This window comes from Haliotis rubra, unplaced genomic scaffold (genome assembly GCF_003918875.1).
Source record: "Haliotis rubra isolate DU_JTF1 unplaced genomic scaffold, ASM391887v1 Scf12, whole genome shotgun sequence".
In the NCBI taxonomy this organism is placed as follows: Eukaryota; Metazoa; Mollusca; class Gastropoda; order Lepetellida; family Haliotidae; genus Haliotis; species Haliotis rubra.
In genome coordinates this window covers 1,216,477-1,238,024 of record NW_025765114.1, presented here as the reverse complement: position 1 = coordinate 1,238,024, position 21,548 = coordinate 1,216,477, and the positions used below count along the sequence as shown (strand labels likewise).

Here is a 21,548-nt window from a genome sequence, read left to right as displayed (position 1 = left end):
GTTATTTAAGCAGTTTCGAGGCACGAAAATCGTCGTTACATGGGCGATATGTAAACAATAACACACACCCTATTTTCATCACCGACATGTGCTTTGATATTTCGTGTCAGCTCGCTATTGCCACAAAATCGTACACATAAAACATGGATCTGTACGACCACACTGATTGAATATAGTTAGCATCTTTATTTTAGCAAATATGATGACGTGTAATTCGATGATTTGGCCCCCATTTCTCCTGTTTTGTGTGTTGGAAATAAACTGAACGCCCAGTAATAGTAACTAGAAAATGGTTGTTACCACATTATATAATTAATAATAATTATTTCTAATACATTTGAAACACATAAATGATTCATTCAACAATGTTTTTTTAACAATGTATGTGCTTTCAAAAATGGAATAATATTAGAAGAATATGGCCTATTTATTATTTGTATTCATTTGGCATATATCATTTCAATATAACATCCATATCTGTTCTTCCATTTTGCATTGGGCTGATCACAGTGATGCAATAGTCACTAATCTTAAAAAGTTTAACAATAGTCATAGTATGGCAACATCTGCGTGATTCTACTGGGAAGTTGATTACACATCGGACCTTACACATCTAGCTTGTTTTGAAAGAGCCGACTCATAAAAAGGAAAGTGCGCATTGTCTAAAACACACTGATACACAATACTCCCAGATGGGGCTCATGTTCGTTAAAGACATGTTTAGTAAAAAACAGTTATTAAAATTTCATAATGTGTCCATTTCCTATTACATAAAAACACTGTAGCTATATCTGGGGTTGGAAAGGGGTGGGGAATGGGGTACATTCCGTTTTGAAACCTGTTGGTATTGCAATCACAATAAACAGACAGTTTAATACAGACTATCTTTGATTGCATGAAACACGCATGCCAATGAAGCAATCTATTACAATTCCCTTAGCTGTTTAATATAAATATAGACATGAGTTATATACAACATCAAAGTTGTCTTGTCTGTCTGTCGAAGTTTTCAGATGTTGGTTGGTTTGTTGTTTAAGGCTGCACTCGGCTGTATTCAAGCTATATGGTGGCGGTCTGTAAATAATCGAGTCTGGACCAGGCAATCCAGAGATCAACAGCATGATCATCGATCTGATAAAAAAATGTGTGGGACTTTATGTATAATTGTTTAAGACCCATACATAATTCTTATGGCTGAGTAATGCTCACATACAAGCAATACATGCATATGAAACTCATCTTCAACAAAATATCTTCCCCTTAATATACAATATTTAGAGTCATTCAGTGTATGGGACATTTGTGTATTTTCCAAAATCGACTGGAAGTTTAAACCTACTACATCTGAAAAGAGCCATGGATAGTCTTAGGTGTACAGGGATATGGAGTGTAAGATTCTTTTCCACATCTAACAGTGATTTAAAATGCTGTTAATAGAAGGAATCAGGCCAATAAATATCTTCACATCTTGTGCTAACCGCACATATTCAAATCAGAATATTCTAAATATGAATGAGTCTAAACAGAATATATTTAATTTGAGGTACGGCATTGGTGAGGCAGTTTGCGTTCACCCAAATACAGTAGCCTGCACCAATACCTTATAGGGCTTGTGCCTTGTGGTGTGCACAAGTTGGAGAGGGGTTCTGCCACATTCTCCCCAAACCATAACATTTTTAGCTGTTTTGAGAAACTGTTTACACATTTTATGCTATACATCTTCAATAATTTTACAGTATGAGGTCCCCTATACTTCTGCACCATTACACACTATGGGAACAATCATAGCATTAAATATCATAATTAATCTTGACATGGTTTATTTTCAACTTTCTTTTGACATCTGTACAATGCCATAACAGCCTTCTTACTCTGTGCACCAAGAGTAGTTAGTGCTTTAGTCCAAATAAGTTTAGGTGTTAACACAATACCCAATATCTATATAAAGACAAAATTTTGAGATACACACCATAAACTTTTGATTTAAAAAATATATAATCACAATAGTGAACTGGTCAACACGTACAGAGCAAATTACCCAAAATTCAAAACAAAATCACTGATGGTGTGTTGAATTATGTATGCATGCACTGCTGTAAAGTATAATAAAGTAAAGCAAAGAGTCCATAGCAGCTTTTTAACCAAACTAGTTAACTGATATCTGACTGAAAACTTGCTGATATCAGATGATTTGTATCAGATGTATTCTAATAACGCCAGGGTTATCATGCTCAAAATAATCAATGTACAGCAAATGTATACTCTGTTACTGGCTTAAAGCCATAAAAACTACAGTTCTCATGACAGGTTTCATTGGTAAAAATCACCCTTAATTCAACAGTTCACAAATAGTGGAATGTTCATCTGTCTTAAAAGTTCTTCTTCACATATATGTTATACCAATGTATTAACATACTGATCATACCATGTATTTATATATATTCAGTTTAGTAATATAAAGTATCAAATTCATTGTTTTGAGCTGTATATGTGTGTGCAGTTTTGTATATAGATCATTTGATTCACCATGTTTATTATAATCATAAACATTTCTGAATGATATTGGTATATATGTTAACTGTTTCATGTTGTTATGTAGAGGCTAAATATCAGAATGACAAACCCTGTCATTAACATCATCCATATGATCTAAACGCTTTACCTTGTAATCTCATAAGGCAATCGAAAAATATATCCGCTAAACCTACCCTGAAACGATGGAAGACACGAGACAGAATCGGCGATATTTTCGTCATCATATTTGCTAAAATAAAGATGCTAACTACATTCAATCAATGTGGTCGTTCAGATCCATGTTTTATGTGTACGATTTTGTGGCAATAGCGAGCTGACACGAAATATCAAAGCACATGTCGGTGATGAAAATAGGGTGTGTGTTATTGTTTACATATCGCCCATGTAACGACGATTTTCGTGTCTCGAAACTGCTTAAATAACGTGTTCGTACACTGAAAGTAACGATGGGTGTTGTTCTGGTGACGTATAGTTTGCCATAGTATCGATGAAAATGCTATGAAAAAATTCTAACCACCCGTTCTCGGATTTTTCTATAGTAAATGTATGGCGCGTCTCCCTGCAGTGAAGGCCGCCATTCGACAGTGGTTGCCTGGGTCAGTGTCGGAGCGTAGCGCAGGCGCAACAGACCCAGGGAACCAGGCCGCACATATGGCAGTAATGTGCCATATTTCACAATGTGTGTGTACGATATCAATGTCAGTAAGCATTTGTAAGAAACAAATGGATGTCAATATTATAATGAAATTATAAGCAGAATGAAGACTTACATACGGCCCTGAATTCCAAATAAGGACACGGTAACATTTGTTACAACTGTTATTTCATTGGTCAATCAGATTTACAGTCTGCTCAGGATGACCCTGATAAGTGTTCTTTAAAGCCTGTATAAAAATCAACATTATTTGTACTTCCTCAGTATCTTGAGAAATAAAACAATACATGTAAATGTACATAAAAAAAACATATTTCACCATCTACTTTCATTACATAGCAAATGATCGATTAGTTTCTCATCATTCGTTTGAAGACAATATTTGACAACTTTTCAAGAGATGCAAACATACATTGGTGCCATTTCGTTAACATTCATAGTAAAATTTATTGATTGACAGTAATGCAAACTTTTTCATGTTTCACTTATTATTTTGTTTCTGTTTAAAAGATTACTAAATTGTATCACTTTCCTAATAATAGTAACATTGCACATGTTTTGCACAAATTGATGATCTTATATTTATGGGGGTTAATCATATAAGAGAATTTGAAGAAGTGAGGAATTATATATATAGAGATAGAGAGAGAGAGATAGAGATAGAGATAGAGATAGAGATAGAGATAGAGAGAGAGAGAGAGAGAGAGAGAGAGAGGGAGGTGATGAGGGAGTAATTATTCATGGAATTACTGGTACTCATTTCAACATGAACAGAAGTAATAACCCATCTGCTGTTATCTATTTTGCGGTCTAACAGGACCAAGCAAACACAGTGTGACAAAACTAACAAACATTTAGCCTTTTCTTGTAATTTGAGTATCAACAATATGAAATAAACCAAAATATCAGCCAGAAATCAGGGCTGTAACTTCAAAATGTTACCAGCCCAAAATGGATTTACCCAGACAAGACAATACAAAGAAAATAACTCAATTTTTAGTTGCAGTGCATAATTAAATGAATCTGAGAAATGTATGTACTGCAGAACTTCATGCATCAATAGGTGTCGCTATTTTATCAATAATATATGTCAATGCAGTGCTTTGAGCTTGTGATGTTCACACAGTAATTGTCAAGTCTGAATGATATGGTGAATTTACTCAGATGTATGGAATATGTTACCTAAAAATTTTACCAGACCAATGTGTGTTTGGAGATGTCTCGCTATTTAAAAAGTTCCCTCTATGAAATAATTATCATGTTTTAGAACAGGATACATTCAATGTTGATAAATATGGTTGTTCATTTGATGCAATGCTGTACTCCTTTCACTAGGCTTGCAGGAGAATACTAACTGAGTTGTTGTTTCATAGCGGTAAAGGCCCTGTCACACCGTGATGATTTAGCCAGAATATGCCGATGTATGAAACATTTGGCATCGTTGAATAAGTTATTGGTAAATTTTGTATAAGTTAAATATACACTGAAGCAAGCTGAATCGTCGAATGAGTGAGTTTAGTTTTTTACACCACTTTTAGCAATATTCCAGCAATATTCCAGCAACATCACGGTGGGAGACACCAGAAATGGCTTCACACATTGTACCCATGTGGGGAATCTAACCCGGGTCTTCGGCGTGACGAGTGAACGCTTCAATCAGTAGACTAACCCACCGCCCTGAATCATCGAGTGGCAGCCATGTGCTGTGCATAAGTTAAACTATCGTCAGGCATAATTTGTGAACGCCGGCAACAAACTAAGCATTTGTTGGTATAAGTTATCTGTAAGTTATCAAAACTCTCTATGTAAGTTACTCATACGTTATGTATATGTCCAATTCATCATGAATATGATATGTATACGCCCAACATTGAAAAAAAAACACATCGAAAGTTCAGCTTATACCAGCGTTTTAGCTAGATTTTGAGACATCGACATACGCTGGCTAAATCTTCAAGGTGTGACATTGCTATAAAATCACAATCAACACGTAAAAAACACACTCGTATTTCCACCTATTACAGAAACACCAAGCAGTTTATGAGCAGTAGCGTGTATCACGTGACATAACGCCATATGCGCCTATTGCCGATGACTTCCTCTTTGATTTTACCTGACAACTTGACAGTGACCATGGAATCTTAAGCAGTAAAAGATTTTCCTAGTGTCATTTTTACATGGATGTTAGGCTGTATCAATACAAGCCGATTTTACATCTTAAAGAGCAACTTCCAGTGAAGATGGAAGAAGAATGAAGCGAAACGGAGGCACCACTTGATGTCAAAATAATTTTTTAACTAGACCATATCATAAATCATCAGCAATTTTATTTGTCAGCAAAATGTTTCACAGTTCCAACCAGCACACCCATCCCTATGATAAATGACCAATCCCTAAGAAAAGATTTTTTTATGAAATGTGATTGCAGTTCCTTTTGTCTTAAACAAGTGACTGCAGGGAGTCTTGGATATTTTTCTCATAAAAAAGCCCAAATTGATTGTCCCAGAAAATGTTTTACAAAACAATTATGCAGGGGAAACTGAAATTGTCTGCTACAAAAGTTACACTGTTCCAAGGCATTATTTCATTGAAAAAAATTAGGATCCTAGTTCTCATTAATAAATTATCTATCTCCATACAAGATCCCGGCCTGTTCGAGCTGAGATAATATCAGTGATGCAGATATTTTATGTCCCGAAAACTGGTGGATTATAAAATACTAGTCAGGACAATGTATATTTTGCTGAGATTTAGCTTTTCTAAATAGTTATGGTGCTGGGTCATAACCTTAGAATGACATATGTCGATTGAAAACAAATCTACAAATTGCTAAAAATCTATCAATGTACATCTATCATGGGTTCAACAATAGAAAATTTGTTTTAAATACCACTTGACTGTACACACTTGAATTGTACTATAGGCCTGTGGCCTCTTCAGTACCTTGAATAAAAGAAATTGAATTGAATTGAAAACTTCCGCCCAAACTCGTGGTGCCTTACACAATACCCCATTTTTCCAATTGCAAAAATGACAGAAAATAGGTGGTTTACATTACTGTAGCCCTTGGTATTAACAATTATGGCTGACTTAAGTCACATTATGATGCCATGGGTTAAAAGGTCACAGACTTGCTAGCGGAATATGCATAATGGCTGAAGCTGAGATAGCAGATAACTGTTTTTGCAATTAATATGTATAAAATAGTACTTTTGCATTAAAACTTGGAGTACATGTTTCTGAGAATTTATCTTTAACCAAGTCAGTTATTGCAAATTTCTAGTATTCCCCTTTAAGATTAGAGTAATTTATGTGGAAGTATGGCTTTGTTCTGCAAAATATTTATATTTAGGGCATATCATTTAAGTGCAGTGCTACTTTTTATCAGGTCCTAGCAAACTGATTTAATCAGTGTTGTTGACAATACTGATTCTGCTGCACAAGATTTTCTGGAATCTCAGAAAGGTGAAGTCTTGAAGAATGTAAAAACTTTCAAACCAAGTAATAGTTTGAGTAAAATGATTGGTGGTAAAGTAATAAATGACCAGACCATAACTGACCAGAGCTCCAGATAAGATTTAGCTCATGTGGGTACTGTACCCACTGTATTTTGGGGGAGTGGGTATTTCATTTTCCGTTACCCACTGCTTTCAACTATGTGCGTATTTCAGTCATTTTACTCACCTAAGTATTATGTCATTGAGTAAGTTTACTAAGCAGGTATGTTCTGCCTTATGTCATACCTACTCAAAACCAACTTAAATATAATGGAAATGATTTCATAAAAAATCACTCATCCTATACTGACAGTACAACACTTGTCCTATACTAACAGTACAACTTGATAGCAATCGATGTCTTTTTCATTACGGAAGCGATTTTTATAAATATATTCCGTACGCATTTGTTTTAAACTTTTTGCGTATCTAACATTTTAAATGCGTAATTGGTACGCAACAATTATTTTCAATGCGTAAATGGAAATTTTCTATGCGTATTTTACCCGGATACGCAGCTTATCTCGGCCTCTGACTGACTATATCATACAGCATCTGGATAAACAGAAGACAGCAGGCAAATAGAATCAGCATAAAAGGAAACAAGACAGTCAACATGATTCATTTTCTGACCAGTCAGTAACATCAGGAGTGGATGTATCTATGGGAAAGGGCAACTCTTCTAATATCAACAAAGCCAAGAGGAAGACATCCAATCATGCAGGTTTCCACTGAATGTAACACCTCTTGTATTCTTTTTGTAGTGGTATACAAAGAATGGGTATTTTATTCTCACAGTACAATCAGGTAGAACAGCGCGACAAGTCGGCAGAGTTAAGTTCACACTTGGGCATTGCTGAAAACAGGTGACATATCTGAATATGGCACCTTGCAGCAATGGCGACACGTGACAGCTTAGTTTGACAAGTGCTGTTGGTAAAATGTGGGTGCACATCCTTTGACAGGAATGAAAGATGAAATGGTTTTATCAGAACCTGTACTGTGTACTCTCTGTATAATGTTTCTGTGCATTCTCCTGTAAACACATCACCAAAAACACTTCAAACCAGGGTATCTGGTGTTTGTCTTTTTATCTTTTCTTCGTGTTTTGATTTATATTGACTTAGGTTTCTGAAAAGTAAGTATCATGACTTACACCCAAATACTGGGAAAATATTAACGTTTGGATAGATGAAGCGCCATAAAAGTTCATTTTGCACATTAAGAGTAACCCTGGACCCATCTCGTTGGTTACAAAAAACACGAAATATTGAGCGAGGCAGATGTAAAGGAAAGAATGGCCAGTGCGTCACCTATCCAGTTGTTAAATGTTCACGAATTGTTACCATCTTCGTAAATTTCCAGGGGAGTCCCAAGAGTGACAAACGAATCTTCTTCGTCCGAATCCATGGGCGCATCCATTTTTAAACTGTTCAGCAGTTAAGACATAAGATTAAACCATTGGTGTAATTAATTGAGGTGGAGAAATACGCAATATATTGTAGTCAATAAGAGACTGTTTGTTTTATCCCATTCAAATATATGCCGAAACTGGCAATGTTTACGATAATTTCTTATTAGAATTTCATCGAATTGTAAACAAAACAATGCGTGTTCTGCAGAAGCCAAAATACGGAAGGTGCTGAATGCGCATGCTCAGAGATAGACCTAGTGGCTTCACCCTTAGAAGGAACAAGGTGATACTTGTTTTGTGCTGTATATTGCTTTAATATATGCGCTGCAATGCAATCTTTTGTGGTATATAAACCTGGAAGATGATGAAGAAAATAAGTTTCAAAGGTATAAAGCTCTCGGGACAGAGACGCCCGCGTGGTACATCGCCAAAAAACGAACTCGGTCGGGAGAAGCAAGGGGACTCGGATAGTCCCAATGCCGTGTTGCAGAATGACTCACAAGTGTTATCACAACAAAGCTATGCAGACGACCAGACAACGACCGAATCCGATGTGAATCACAGAAAGAGGGATAAGATTGGTCTTTTTTGGAATCTTAGGCGAAAGTTTACACCAAGTGTTCATCGAAAAACTGAAGGAACGGAAGGTAATCATATAGAAGAGTGCCAAAGTATGTCAGTGAAATGTGAGACAAAGAAATCCAAACAGAAAGGTAAACGTTTGTTTATGTTATGTGACAAGTCAGTGAGGTCAAATTCTACAGCATCTCAAAGTTGTGACAGTCTGAACTCAAATGGGCAAACATACACGTCTCCTAAGATCAGTGAAATGCATTCCAACACGGACAGTCATGATCAGGATGTACGAAAAGAGAAGGCAAGTTGTAGAACGAAAGACATTTCTAAATTCCACCCGGATGGTCACAACAAATCAGAAGACTATCATAGTGACGATTATGATGATGCAGATTTGCACTGCAGACGGAATATCCGTGGATCTCATGTATTGTGTCATGAGATACCAACTTATGAAGCATGTGAACCTTATGAATTGTCTCAGAAATATGGAATATCATGTCAAGATTTCTTTGAACAACCAAAAGTGTGGAGTCTAACACAGGAACTATTTCGCTTATCAAAATTTGGCTGGTATTGGGGGCCTATTACACGGAATGAAGCAGAAGAAAAATTGGCTAACCAGCCAGATGGTGCTTTTCTTGTGAGAGATAGTTCTGATGAACGTTACTTGTTGAGTTTAAGCTTTCGATCATATGGCAGGACTCTTCATACAAGGATAGAGCACTGTAATGGCATGTTTAGTTTCTATGCACAGCCTGACACAGAAGGCTACCCCTCCATAGTAGATTTGATAGAACATTCTATGAATGATTCACAGACTGGTATCTTTTGCTATTCAAGATCACGTTCGCCTGGGGCCCCTTCATTCCCAGTTAGACTGACTAAACCTGTGTCCAGATTTACACAAGTTCGGTCTTTACAGTACTTGTGTCGGTTTGTCATTAGACAGTATACACGATATGATCATATTCAACAGTTACCCCTGCCAACCAGCTTGAAAGGCTGGATAGAAGAAAACCAATATTGACTCATATGAGAAAATGCCAATGTTTGTATGGATCTGCACAAAACCACAACTACAGTCTCATTAGTTAATCATTTTCATATCTTTCAGTTGATATCTTGATTTAAATTGAAGTATGCAACAGCATTGAAAACCATTTTCATTTCCCCTCATGCTAATATACCTTAGTTTGTGAAAACTTCCTAGAATGGAGTGAGTTTCTTTTATCATCATATCTTGGATCTGATACTTCAACAGCTTTGTTTGGCTTTTCCCTAGTGTTCCGTTTGAACAATACTGTCCTGATATGCAAGTGCAGATAGCACCGTGATATGTATGTATGCTCCAGTTTTTACAACATAAAATTTCTGTAAGTTTTGGTAATTTTTGTTATTGTTGTGTGTTTCTCTGATCACTGCTGATTGTTCACAGGATAGAACATCATTTAGAATTTCTGTTTACTTGCGTTTGAATCAGAATGTGCAATATCTTCATACATATTGCATTTAGGATACACAGAGGTAAAACAAGTTAACTCGCCATGTCATGACATCATGGCTACTGAAGATCATCAAAATAGCTTTTATCACAACACATGTAAATATGATAGCATCAATAAAGTATCTCAGGATTAAACAAAGAAGATGCTTTCACATGTTCAATCTTGAAATCACAACGTAAATAACTGCTAACCATCCAGATATTAGTAAGGTTCCCTATGTGGTTAAGCAATTTAATTAGAATAACATCTTTTATTCCCCATATCATGCATACAGGTAAAACATTTTTCATGAAGATATTACATGACCTCCAAAGAAGGTCATATGAGGTGAACCTGGAGCCATCCTTGATTGCCTGATCTCAGTACACGATACATGGGTTCTTGTGTCAGTTAGATGTTAGCTTTATCAAACAGTTGCAGTCCATTTCTCTGCTACCTTAATTTAACAGAATGAAACACACACTAATACACACATTTTCCTTTGATGGTATTGTATTATGGATTAGAGAGGGTCCTGAACATGACGCTGTAGTACATGCATCCAAGCACCCTCTATAGTCTGTTTTGCAGTGAAAACGTACCGATGAATTTCACTTTAAACAAAAAAGTAAATCAGATAAAGTGAAATAAGATTGCGAATCCTAGTAATTTTACTTTGCCAATTGAACATTGAATCTCAGAATTTTATTCAATTTTGGATAAAAGTTGTTTAACAGATGATACAACTTTATGGATGACAACTTCTGGTTTATTTGCGTTGAGCGGCGTTTCGATGTAGATTCTTACATCGTTAGCAAGTTAAAAGAGAATCTACATCGAAACGTCGCTCAACGCAAATAAACCAGAAGTTGTCATCCATAAAGTTGTATGTTTCATTTGTTGACTCACCAACTTCTAGAATGCCGATCAAACAAATGACAGAGGTACAGATAAGCTGCGTATCTGCGTAAATTACGCAAATATTTATGCGAAAACTCAATTCCTATTAAGTCTATTGCGTACAAGTACGCTTGAAATTTTGTAAATACTCAATAGATGTGATGTTACACGCGTACACACAAAAGTGTCAAATCTTAGCTTGCGTACCGGTGGATAGATAAAATAACTGAGGTATTGAGAGGTTCTATTTCAGGACATGAACTTGGCAACTTGCAGTCTCTCTTACCGTTTCTCATATTACAGATCAAATATAAATAACAAACACTAACATTTAAACTTTATTATATTTTAACAATTAATGGAAATGACAAAATACCCAATTGAGTTTGAGTGAGGTGGGTACAATTTATTGGGTTACTCAAAGGAAAATTAGGATACCCAATTGAGATGACCACAAGCGAGTACATAACTCAATGACCCAAAACGTTATCTGTAGCTCTGAAATGATCATAGATTCAAATCGCTATTACTGGTTTGTATTACAAGGAGGTAAACGCAGTAGTTGGAACAGTGACACAAATGCATGTGCGGTACGTGCTAAGCGTTAACTTAGACCAACCCTATTTGTTCTCGGTGTTTCATTTTATGTGCATACCCCCTTGTAATAAAAACCAATAATAGCGATTTGAATCTATGATCATTTGTTAAACAAAGTTTATCCTAAGTTGAATAAAATTCTGAGATTTAAATGTTCAGTTGGCAAAGTAAAATTGTGAGGATTCGCAATCCGAATTTAACTTTATTCTATTTACATTTTTGTTTAATATGAAATTCATCGGTATGTTTTCACTGCAAACAGACTATAGATGTGGATCCATAACCATGATAACTTGTAGCTCACCTGACTGGTGAGTTCCCGCTCACTGTCCCGGTTGTGCATTTGTTGTGTACTGGTACTGCAATATTTTGTCAGATGGTCATGGTCCAGAGTGCATGGTTCTTTCTGCAACTGCACATTTTTTGTCCATTTTTTGTGGAAACCAGTTTTATAAGTACACCACACCACTTTAAACCATGCATTAGGTGAAAAACAATGTGAAATTGATGAATAACATTACTAACAGTTTTTCAGTAATTTGTATGTATAAATCCAGAAGCCACCATGGTAATTGACTGAAACTCGCATGTTGGTTTCTCTTCAAGTAAATTAGAATTGGTATGTGTATCAAGTATAGGGGCATTGAAGACACGGTGTTGATTGCCATTGATGAGTCAGATTCCTTTTTGCATGTGTCTAATGAAACTATTTTTCTTGTCTCTGTAAGGTGTTCTCAGATACAGTTCATTAGAATATTCAATAGTAAATGTGGATGTTTGCCTACATTGTGCCATGTGAACTTTGTTTTTTGAAAGGCATCAAAAGTAAATTTATCCTTTGAAACAAAAACAATTGTAAGAAATAAAACAACATTTATGGCACTAGTGTTACACAATATTACATGAAGTGGAGCAGATTGTGGATTGAGCAATACATGTTGGATCTATCAAGATATATATGATTTTCAGTGGTGACCATTTCAAGTTTTAAAACATTTGCCTCCATGACCAGGCTAGCTTCAGGACAAGCTGCAAAATGACTCCACATCTTTCATGTTTCATTTCAAACGCAGTAAAACCAACACATCACCATGGTTCCCTCATGGTGTTCAGCAAATCAGAACTACACTTGATGACTGTTGTAAATCAGATATGTATCAGTTATAAACCTTTCGTGTTAGAACTGAGCAATCATCAATTACAAATATTCGCAACATGTTTTTGCATTTTCCAGATATTCCCTATCAAATTCAAAGCATGATGCATCTTTATGATCATAATCAGAAATGTCTTTAATACATGCCATTGTTAAATGCAAATTGGTTTCTTGTGTGAGTATGTTTGTTAAAAGACACTTTCATTATGTGTGATTACATATCACTGAATCAGTGTTTATATATATATGTCAGGGTAGAGACTGAGTCTCTACCAGTAGAGACTGCGATCGGAGTCTCTACTGGTAGAATCTCCGATCCTACTAGTAGAGATTGCAATCGTAGTCTCTACTGGTTGAATCGGAGATTCTACCAGTACATTTTCCAATTCAACTGGTAGAAACTCCGATCCTACTAGTAGAGGCTGCAGTCGTCTTCAACTGGTAGAAACTCCGTGTGATCTGTTGGTAAACAACAAAGACACTTTTTCTAAACAGTACTATGCATTTTATTCAGATATAACACTAGACTGTTTCCACTTCTATAGATATATATTAAGGACTAAAAATACAAATGTGACTTGAGAGATCATATTACAATATATACATATATTACAAAACTGATTACAAGCAAGATCAATTGCATAATCAGTGTTTGCCCTAGGCATACAAATTTATTACTCCCTGGTGTCATGAGAGGGAGTCATGGACATGTTTTTGGGAGTCAACTTCTTTCATCAAGAGATCAACTGTTATTGTTTAATAACAACAGGTCCAAGTAAGGCAGGTCAGGTATTTAATCAGCACTGAGCAGTTAACTGGCAAACATTAAACTTAGTAGTTTTAAACAACAATAAATTACAATATGTACTCAAACTTAAACTAAAGTAAAGTTATCTGAACTAACAGCCCAGGTCGAGAATTGACTCAACAATGACGCGAGCTTATAAATTCACTGCGTATTTGAGATAATTTGTGAGTCAAATATGCAGGTTTTCTGCGTCATGGCAAACACTGCATAATCATAAGTACCAAACTTTATTTTGGCACACGTTAGTTGTTAATGGGTGGCACTTTGTTGAGCATTTCATTCCTTGTTTTTTGCACCTACATCTGTTGTTATAAGCTATAGGTGTCTTGGCATGTCGGCATTTTTGGAGGATAGGTGTACGGCAATTCCCCACCAGGTCATTACCCCATCTGTCATATCCCCACCTGGTCATTTCCCCACCTCTTTGGAAAGTAGTGTTTTTATAACAATTACTGATCATAAGTTTTGAAATACATCTGAATGAACTTCCTACTTTTAACTGAGACTTTGATAACAAACATTTAACACCTCACTGTAAACAATATCAAAATAAAAAAATAAAAATGGTTTGTAACACTGTATTTACATCATGAGACCAAGCTGCCAAATTGGACTCCACTCAAAATACAAAAACAAAATACCTTACTCCAAAACAGACTTAACAAATAAAGTTAACAAGATAACAATAAATAAGTTCAATTATAACTGGCAAATAATAGGAAAACATTATCCCAACTTATTATACTTGCTTGCATAAGCTTGCACTTGCTTGCATAGGTTATTCCATATAATCGTAGTCTCTACCAGTAGGATCTCTACCCTGACATATATATATTGAAATGAAGTGTTGGACTGACTGACTGAGTTTAGTTTTACGCCGCTTTTAGCAATATTCCAGCAATATCACGGCAGGGGACACCAGAAATGGGCTTAACACATTGTGCCCATGTGGGGATTCGAACCCGGGTCTTCGGCGTGACGAGCCAACGCATTAACCACTAGGCTACCCCACCGCCCCCGGCTGTATTGGAAGTTGTTGGACACTGGCAGGCTCTGTAGGCTGTGTGAGTAGGCTGTATTGGTCCTGAGCCACCTTCAACACTTGGGATGAAACGGTACACTGATGCAGCTTGAATTTTCATGCAATGAAACAATGCATAACAATATTTTTCTTTATCGATACAAGATGATACAATTTCTAAAATTTGACTTGTTTGATGACCCGCAACCCAAACCATTCACTTCAATCTAATATCACAACAAGAATTAGAATTTCAAATTCACTTCTGAAAATGAAGTATCTATTATCATGATTATGGGTATGATATGTGGATGGTTTCATGTTTATCTAGTAACTGTTCTTAGTTATATTGGCTAGGGGTGAAACGATACAGCCATTTTCATGAAAATTCAAGCTGCATCAGTGTACCGTTTCATCCCAAGTGTTGAAGGTGGCTCAGGACCAATACAGCCTACTCACACAGCCTACAGAGCCTGCCAGTGTCCAACAACTTCCAATACAGCCGGGGCGGTGGGGTAGCCTAGTGGTTAATGCGTTGGCTCGTCACGCCGAAGACCCGGGTTCGAATCCCCACATGGGCACAATGTGTTAAGCCCATTTCTGGTGTCCCCTGCCGTGATATTGCTGGAATATTGCTAAAAGCGGCGTAAAACTAAACTCAGTCAGTCAGTCCAATACAGCCCTCCTGCATACAACAACAGCAGATGCAACCTACCCAGGACCAATATAGCATGCGCAAGGCCAATACAGCCGACCTGTGAAGGTCCGGGTTAGAATATTAGCTTTCAGTAACCTATGGTTGCCACATGTCATCGGTTCCCAATTGCGACGATCGATGCTGTTGATCACTGGATTGTCTGGTCCAGACTCAATTATTTCCAGACCACCGCAATATAGCTGAAATATTGCTGACTAAACTAACTCACTCACTCACTAAATTCACTCACTCACCCAATACAACCTGTCCTAGGCCAGTAAGGTCCAGTACAGGCTGCCTAGGCTTAAAAAGGGCCCATACATGAAAACACTTATAAGTAATGTCATTTTGTTTCCATCCACCATCTTTTCCATCAGTGGCCTCAAGATTCAAATGAACATCAGAGATGTCATCCATCTGCATTAAATCACTTACTCCCATCAAAACCTCAGTCCCGATTCATCATTAATGTTGGCTACTAACCGTGGTGATGGTTACATTTTCAGCAGCCACAGTAATCTGATAGTTTCTTTAAAAAGTGAAAACTTCTACTCATCTTTCACAAGCCAAACAATGCAATGTGCTAAGCATAAAGGAAGCATGTCCTTGATGAGATATGTATATGGCTTGGATAAGATTGAATGAATGATTGCAATTTGTTGATATTCCCAAACGTGCCCATTAAACCTTAAATTTTTCTGTCCGTAATTACGATTTAATTATCAAATCCATATACAGTAGAACACGGATATAACGAACTCCAAGGGACCAAGAAATTTAGTTCGCTATATCCGGTGTTCGTTATTCACATTTGACCGCCATCTTGGATTGTAGAGATGTAGAGACACGTATATGCTGAGGCTACAAATCTTTATTCTTATACATGTATATTGACATAACATTAAAATTCTGAATTTATCATTCACAGACATTAGCTAGAACATGTTTAACAATCACAACAATCTCAACAATATGTTGATTCGCCGCCAACAAGGTTGATGCATACCGCTAAGTGGCTGAGCTGACACTGAGCTGACACTGAGTGAGTTCGCTAATCACGTCGTTAATTGGGCTTGGGGGTAGTAAATCAGTTCGCTATAGCCGTTAATTCGCTACTCACGAGTTCGTTATTCGCGTATAATTCTAATGATATCATAAAGGATTGTTGACGGGACTTTTAAATTTGTTCGCTATATCCGTTTGTACGCTATATCCGTGTTCGCTATATCTGTGTTCTACTGTATGTTAAATGAATGTACATGGCAATAAATTATACAATACAGCAAACTGTCTGAACATGTAACATTACTTAAATATAAGAATATTTACACACAGAATGATACACATACATAAGCAGGGTCATGCTCTTAAAAACTTAATCCTTTTTGCTAATATGATGCCAACTCAACTTTTTTGCTATTTTCTGTTTTTACTAAATACTGATATTCATATCCCGCAGACAGGCACAAAAGGTTCACTGGCAATTACATGACGATGTCAATACCTGTTTAGCCATTACTGTTCAACTATCAAATATGATCACGTAATACCTTACCAAACAGCTCAAGTACATGAAGAAGTGATCAGTTGCCCAATAATATTATGATATATTGTATGAGGGTTTTCTGAAAAGTTCGGAGCCTAACTGTGATGCATTTGGATGCATCATATCATGTCATATTGACAACAGACTTGTATGCGCATTTTTTGTATTATATACCCATGTAAACTTAGGATAGTAATCCAGAGGTGCAATATGGGGATCTCGTCAAAAGCGCCAAGAAGTGCCAAGTCAAATGGGCCGTGGTGAAAGTCAAAAGGGCCTTATTCTTAGTCATATGGGCTGAACAGAAGAAAAAATTACAAATGTTTTTCATTATCCCCTGCAACACGTTTTGCGGGGGGTATTAAAATGGACTCCGTCCGTCCGCCCATCCATCCGTGCACATTTGTATTTTCGGAGCAGAACTCTAAAAGCGTTCAATATTCCTTTACCAAACTTGGCAGATACTTTGATCTGGTGGTGTACTGGTGCCTTTTGGCAGTTTTGGAATTCTGAATAAAATATTTTTGGCGTTTCCATGGCAACAAGTTCGACTTGGACTGAAATTGGTGGTAGTGCTCTTTTCTGGAGCAGAACTCTAAAACTGTTCAATATTTCTTCAACAAACTTGGCACATAGATTGGTCTGGTGTTGTACTGGTGCCTTTTGGTAGTTTTGGAATTTTGAATAAAATATTTTTGGCCTTTCTATTGCAACAAGTTCGACTTAGACTGAAATTGGTGGTAGTGCTCTTTTCCAGAGCTGAACTCTAAAACCGTTCACTATTTCTTCACCAAACTTGGCACATAGATTGGTCTGGTGGTGTACAACAAGTTTGACTTTGATAGACTGAAATTGGTGGTTGTGCTCTTTTCCGGAGCTGAACTCTAAAACCGTTCACTATTTCTTCACCAAACTTGGCATACATAGATCTGGTGGTGTACTGGTGCCTTTTGGTAGTTTTGGAATTCTGAATAAAATATTTTTGGCGTTTCCATGGCAACAAGTTTGACTTTGATAGACTGAAATTGGTGGTAGTGCTCTTTTCGAGACAGAACTCTAAAACCGTTCACTATTTCTTCACCAAACTTGGCACATACATAGATCTGGTGGTGTACTGGTGCCTTTTGGTAGTTTTGGAATTCTGAATAAAATATTTTTGGCGTTTCCATGGCAACAAGTTTGACTTTGATAGACTGAAATTGGTGGTAGTGCTCTTTTCCGGAGCAGAACTCTAAAACCGTTAACTATTTCTTCACCAAACTTGGCACATACATAGATCTGGTGGTGTACTGCTGCCTTTTGGTAGTTTTGGAATTCTGAATAAAATATTTTTGGCGTTTCCATGGCAACAAGTTTGACTTTGATAGACTGAAATTGGTGGTAGTGCTCTTTTCCGGAGCTGAACTCTAAAACCGTTAACTATTTCTTCACCAAACTTCGCACATAGATTGGTATGACGGTGTACTGGTGCCTTTTGGTAGTTTTTTGAATTCTGAATAAAATATTTTTGGCATTTCCATGGTAACAAGTTTGACTTAGACTGAAATTGGTGGTTGTGCTCTTTTCCGGAGCTGAACTCTAAAACCGTTCACTATTTCTTCACCAAACTTGGCACATAGATTGGTCTGGTGTTGTACTGCTGCCTTTTGGTAGTTTTGGAATTCTGAATAGAATACTTTTGGCGTTTCCTTGGCAACAAGTTTGACTTAGCCTGAAATTGGTGATAGTTCTCCTTTCTGGAGCAGAACTTTAAAAACTTTTCAATGCTCTCCTTCCACTTTTCTATATACACACCTAAATATTTGACATAATCATAACTTGTAGACATAATCATGAAGAGTATTTTGCCATTGCGGGGGATATTGATGAATTTGTCTTATTGTTTTTTATTGACATATATAGTGTAAACCTGATAAGTAAAATTTCAAGGGACTCGCCAAGATTGTTTACTTATCAGGTATTTTACTTATCCAAACTTATAAAAACCTGCAAATGACAACCATATGCATGTATATGTATACATATGTAACAATGAACAACTTATCAGGGCTGGCCTCCAGTTGTCAGTGTATTGTCAACTGCATGACGCCAGCGAGCTGTAAGTAGGATGTTTGTTTGACTGGAGACTGACACGACTGCCCCTCATGTCGGATTATGTGGTGATCGCTAATTTAGTTATCCAGTCTCTTTTGTTAAGTACTTTACTTCCAGGGGCCGTGAGAAGACGTTTAGTTAAGCGGTATTGTTTACTTATCCGAGTTTAGTTAACCGGACTCTAATAGTGATAATTAATGAAGAAATTTGCCGGGACCAAAGAAAAGTGTTTACTTATCAGGTCTGTTTAGTTAAGCGGTCTTTACTTAGGCAGTTTCCACTGTATAACATTGAAACATAATATCATAGCAATAATAAAATCATTTAATGGCAGAATATATATTTTATAATTTAAAGTTCTTAAGCACTAAAGTATCAGAGCCTCTACAGTTTAGGTTCATTCCAGCATGTTTCAGTTTCTCACAAGTTCTTTCAAACACACTTGGGGCATACACTCTTGAACACATCGTCAGAAGCGCAGTTGGGCCCTGTTCTCCTTCTTTATACCGCCACCAAGCAGCAAAGATTTCTGACTGGTCAGCAGATGCAGACTTCTTCACAAATCGGGTGACTTGCCTTGCCATCATGGAGGAGCTGGGCATGGAGTAGCAGGAGATTGGCATCTTTGTGAAGAGCGGGAATCAGCTTGTACAGGCCCAATTGTTGACCTGATGTCCTGTCTTGTGTTAGGTGGATAACACAGCCGCGTAGCTTAACATCGGGGAGGAGTCGGCCAAGTGCCTTCCATGTGGCGACTTCAAAATCTGTCATTATACATCCAACTTAGGGCGGACGGGGTAGGACATGCAACATCTTTCGGATGACTTTGACATAGTCAATAGTCCTCCGAGGTGATATGAGAATGAAACATTGCTTGTAAGAGGCGACCAATGTGATCGGGTGATCAGGCTCAGTGACTTGGTTGTCACATGTATCGCATCACTGGATTAATTATGAATAGCCAAATTGCTGATTGCGGCGTTTAACAAACAAACAAACAAACAAACAAAACCCTTCCCACTGACGGTATCAGACGTTGAATTTGACGCTGGGATTTTGCGTTCCATTCTTGATGGGGTACTCACTCACTTGTTCCAATACATGAAGATTCTGTACTGGGGGATCTCTCTGGTGTATTCTGAAACCTATAATGTGTCAAACATGCTCTATGGGATTTAGATCTGGACTCCTGGCGGGCCAAGATAGAGTTGCTCCTCACGTTGTCACCAACATGACGTGCACGATGTGGCCTAGCATTGTCGTCCGTGAAGACTCAGTCTGGCCTTGTGTTCAGAGGATTGTCATCGAAATGTGGTACAGCAGCCCTGTTTTGGATATCAGAGAAGTATCATCGTCGACCTAAACTCTGACGGTCCTTACCGGTTTCGAGTATTCATATAAGAGTGCGTCAAGTCGCCGCTTTTGATTTCCACAACTACAGACTTAAACTTATCTCTAGCATGGTTGATTTGCCACCAATATAGGAAGTTAAGGTCTAAAACAAAATTTTATGTAAAGGATCAACATTTTGTTTGAAATTGGGATTTGTTTAAAGTATATATTTATTTTTCCTATTCTCAAGTATTTTGGCATTGCAGCAGTGTAAAGCATAAGCATTACATCACCCTCCCCGTTACTGCCCAGTTATCAGTGGTAAACAGATACCTCTATACAGCCATGTCATTAGTTACAAGTTATTAATTAACGTGGATTTTTAAATCTAGCGAAGGATTTTCCATATCTGAATATCGGTGCCTCATGTTTAAATATACCGTTTTTCACAATAAGAATGATAAACTTAAAGAACCACTAAACTTTGTTTTTTGTTACTCTTTTAACCATTACATATGAAAGATTTGTGGTTAGTCTTATGCGGAACACCAAATTTATTCTTTAAAAAACTTGTGGTTAATTAATACCGAGCGATTAAAAGTGGCCAAAAAGTCGCCTGCTTCCCTCTCGCCCGCCAACGAAACCACAGACAGGTTACGTAACTCTGTCGCCAGAGCACTGCAGTGACGTCATATGAGGAACGATTTTCAGTTAGTTGTATAGAAAATGTGTAGCACGCTCATCATTTTGATGATTTCTCGACATCAACGACGACATGCCGAATCGTTGCTTTGTCGTCAATTGCTCCTAGGGGTCGGGCGATGGTGTCCCCATGCACAGATTTCCACAGGACCCCGCAGTTCGTGCTAAATGGGTTATGTTTGTGAGTGCGAAGCGAGCGTTGTGGAAGCCTGAAACGATGTCTTACTTGTGTTCAGATCGCTTCACGGAAGTTAAAGAATCAAAACTACTTACTAGTTGTAGTAAAATATGCATATGATTGATGACCATAAAGATTTTCTATGACACAACTTGTAACATAACGATTTCTTCCTCGGAAGTGAGGTTGTGGTCGAAGTAACAATAATATTGTAAGTAGTATTATATTGACACCCACCTCGCTGCCACGAGAGAAATTGTTATGATATACGCTATGTCATGCAAAATCCTATTGGCCATCAATAAAATACATATTTTACTACCAGTAGAAAGTAGTTTTGATTTTGTAACTCG

The 21,548-nt window shown here is 37.2% G+C and overlaps 2 protein-coding genes across 2 annotated transcripts in view; one reads left to right on the top strand and one right to left on the bottom strand.

The window, feature by feature from the left end:
- Positions 1–8,116, bottom strand: part of LOC124262160 (G patch domain-containing protein 1-like) — a 91,169-nt gene extending 83,053 nt beyond the window's left edge. Inside the window, 1 exon segment of the mRNA XM_046696621.1 lies at positions 8,034–8,116. Within this exon segment, the coding sequence (XP_046552577.1) occupies positions 8,034–8,109 (76 nt within the window). The 5' untranslated portion in view covers positions 8,110–8,116.
- A 221-nt stretch (positions 8,117–8,337) lies between these two features.
- LOC124262151 (suppressor of cytokine signaling 4-like) lies at positions 8,338–10,067 on the top strand. Its single transcript, XM_046696615.1, has one exon. It carries the CDS (start codon positions 8,463–8,465, stop codon positions 9,705–9,707), a length of 1,245 nt encoding a protein of 414 aa, XP_046552571.1. The 5' UTR covers positions 8,338–8,462; the 3' UTR covers positions 9,708–10,067.
- The last annotated feature ends 11,481 nt before the right edge of the window (positions 10,068–21,548 follow it).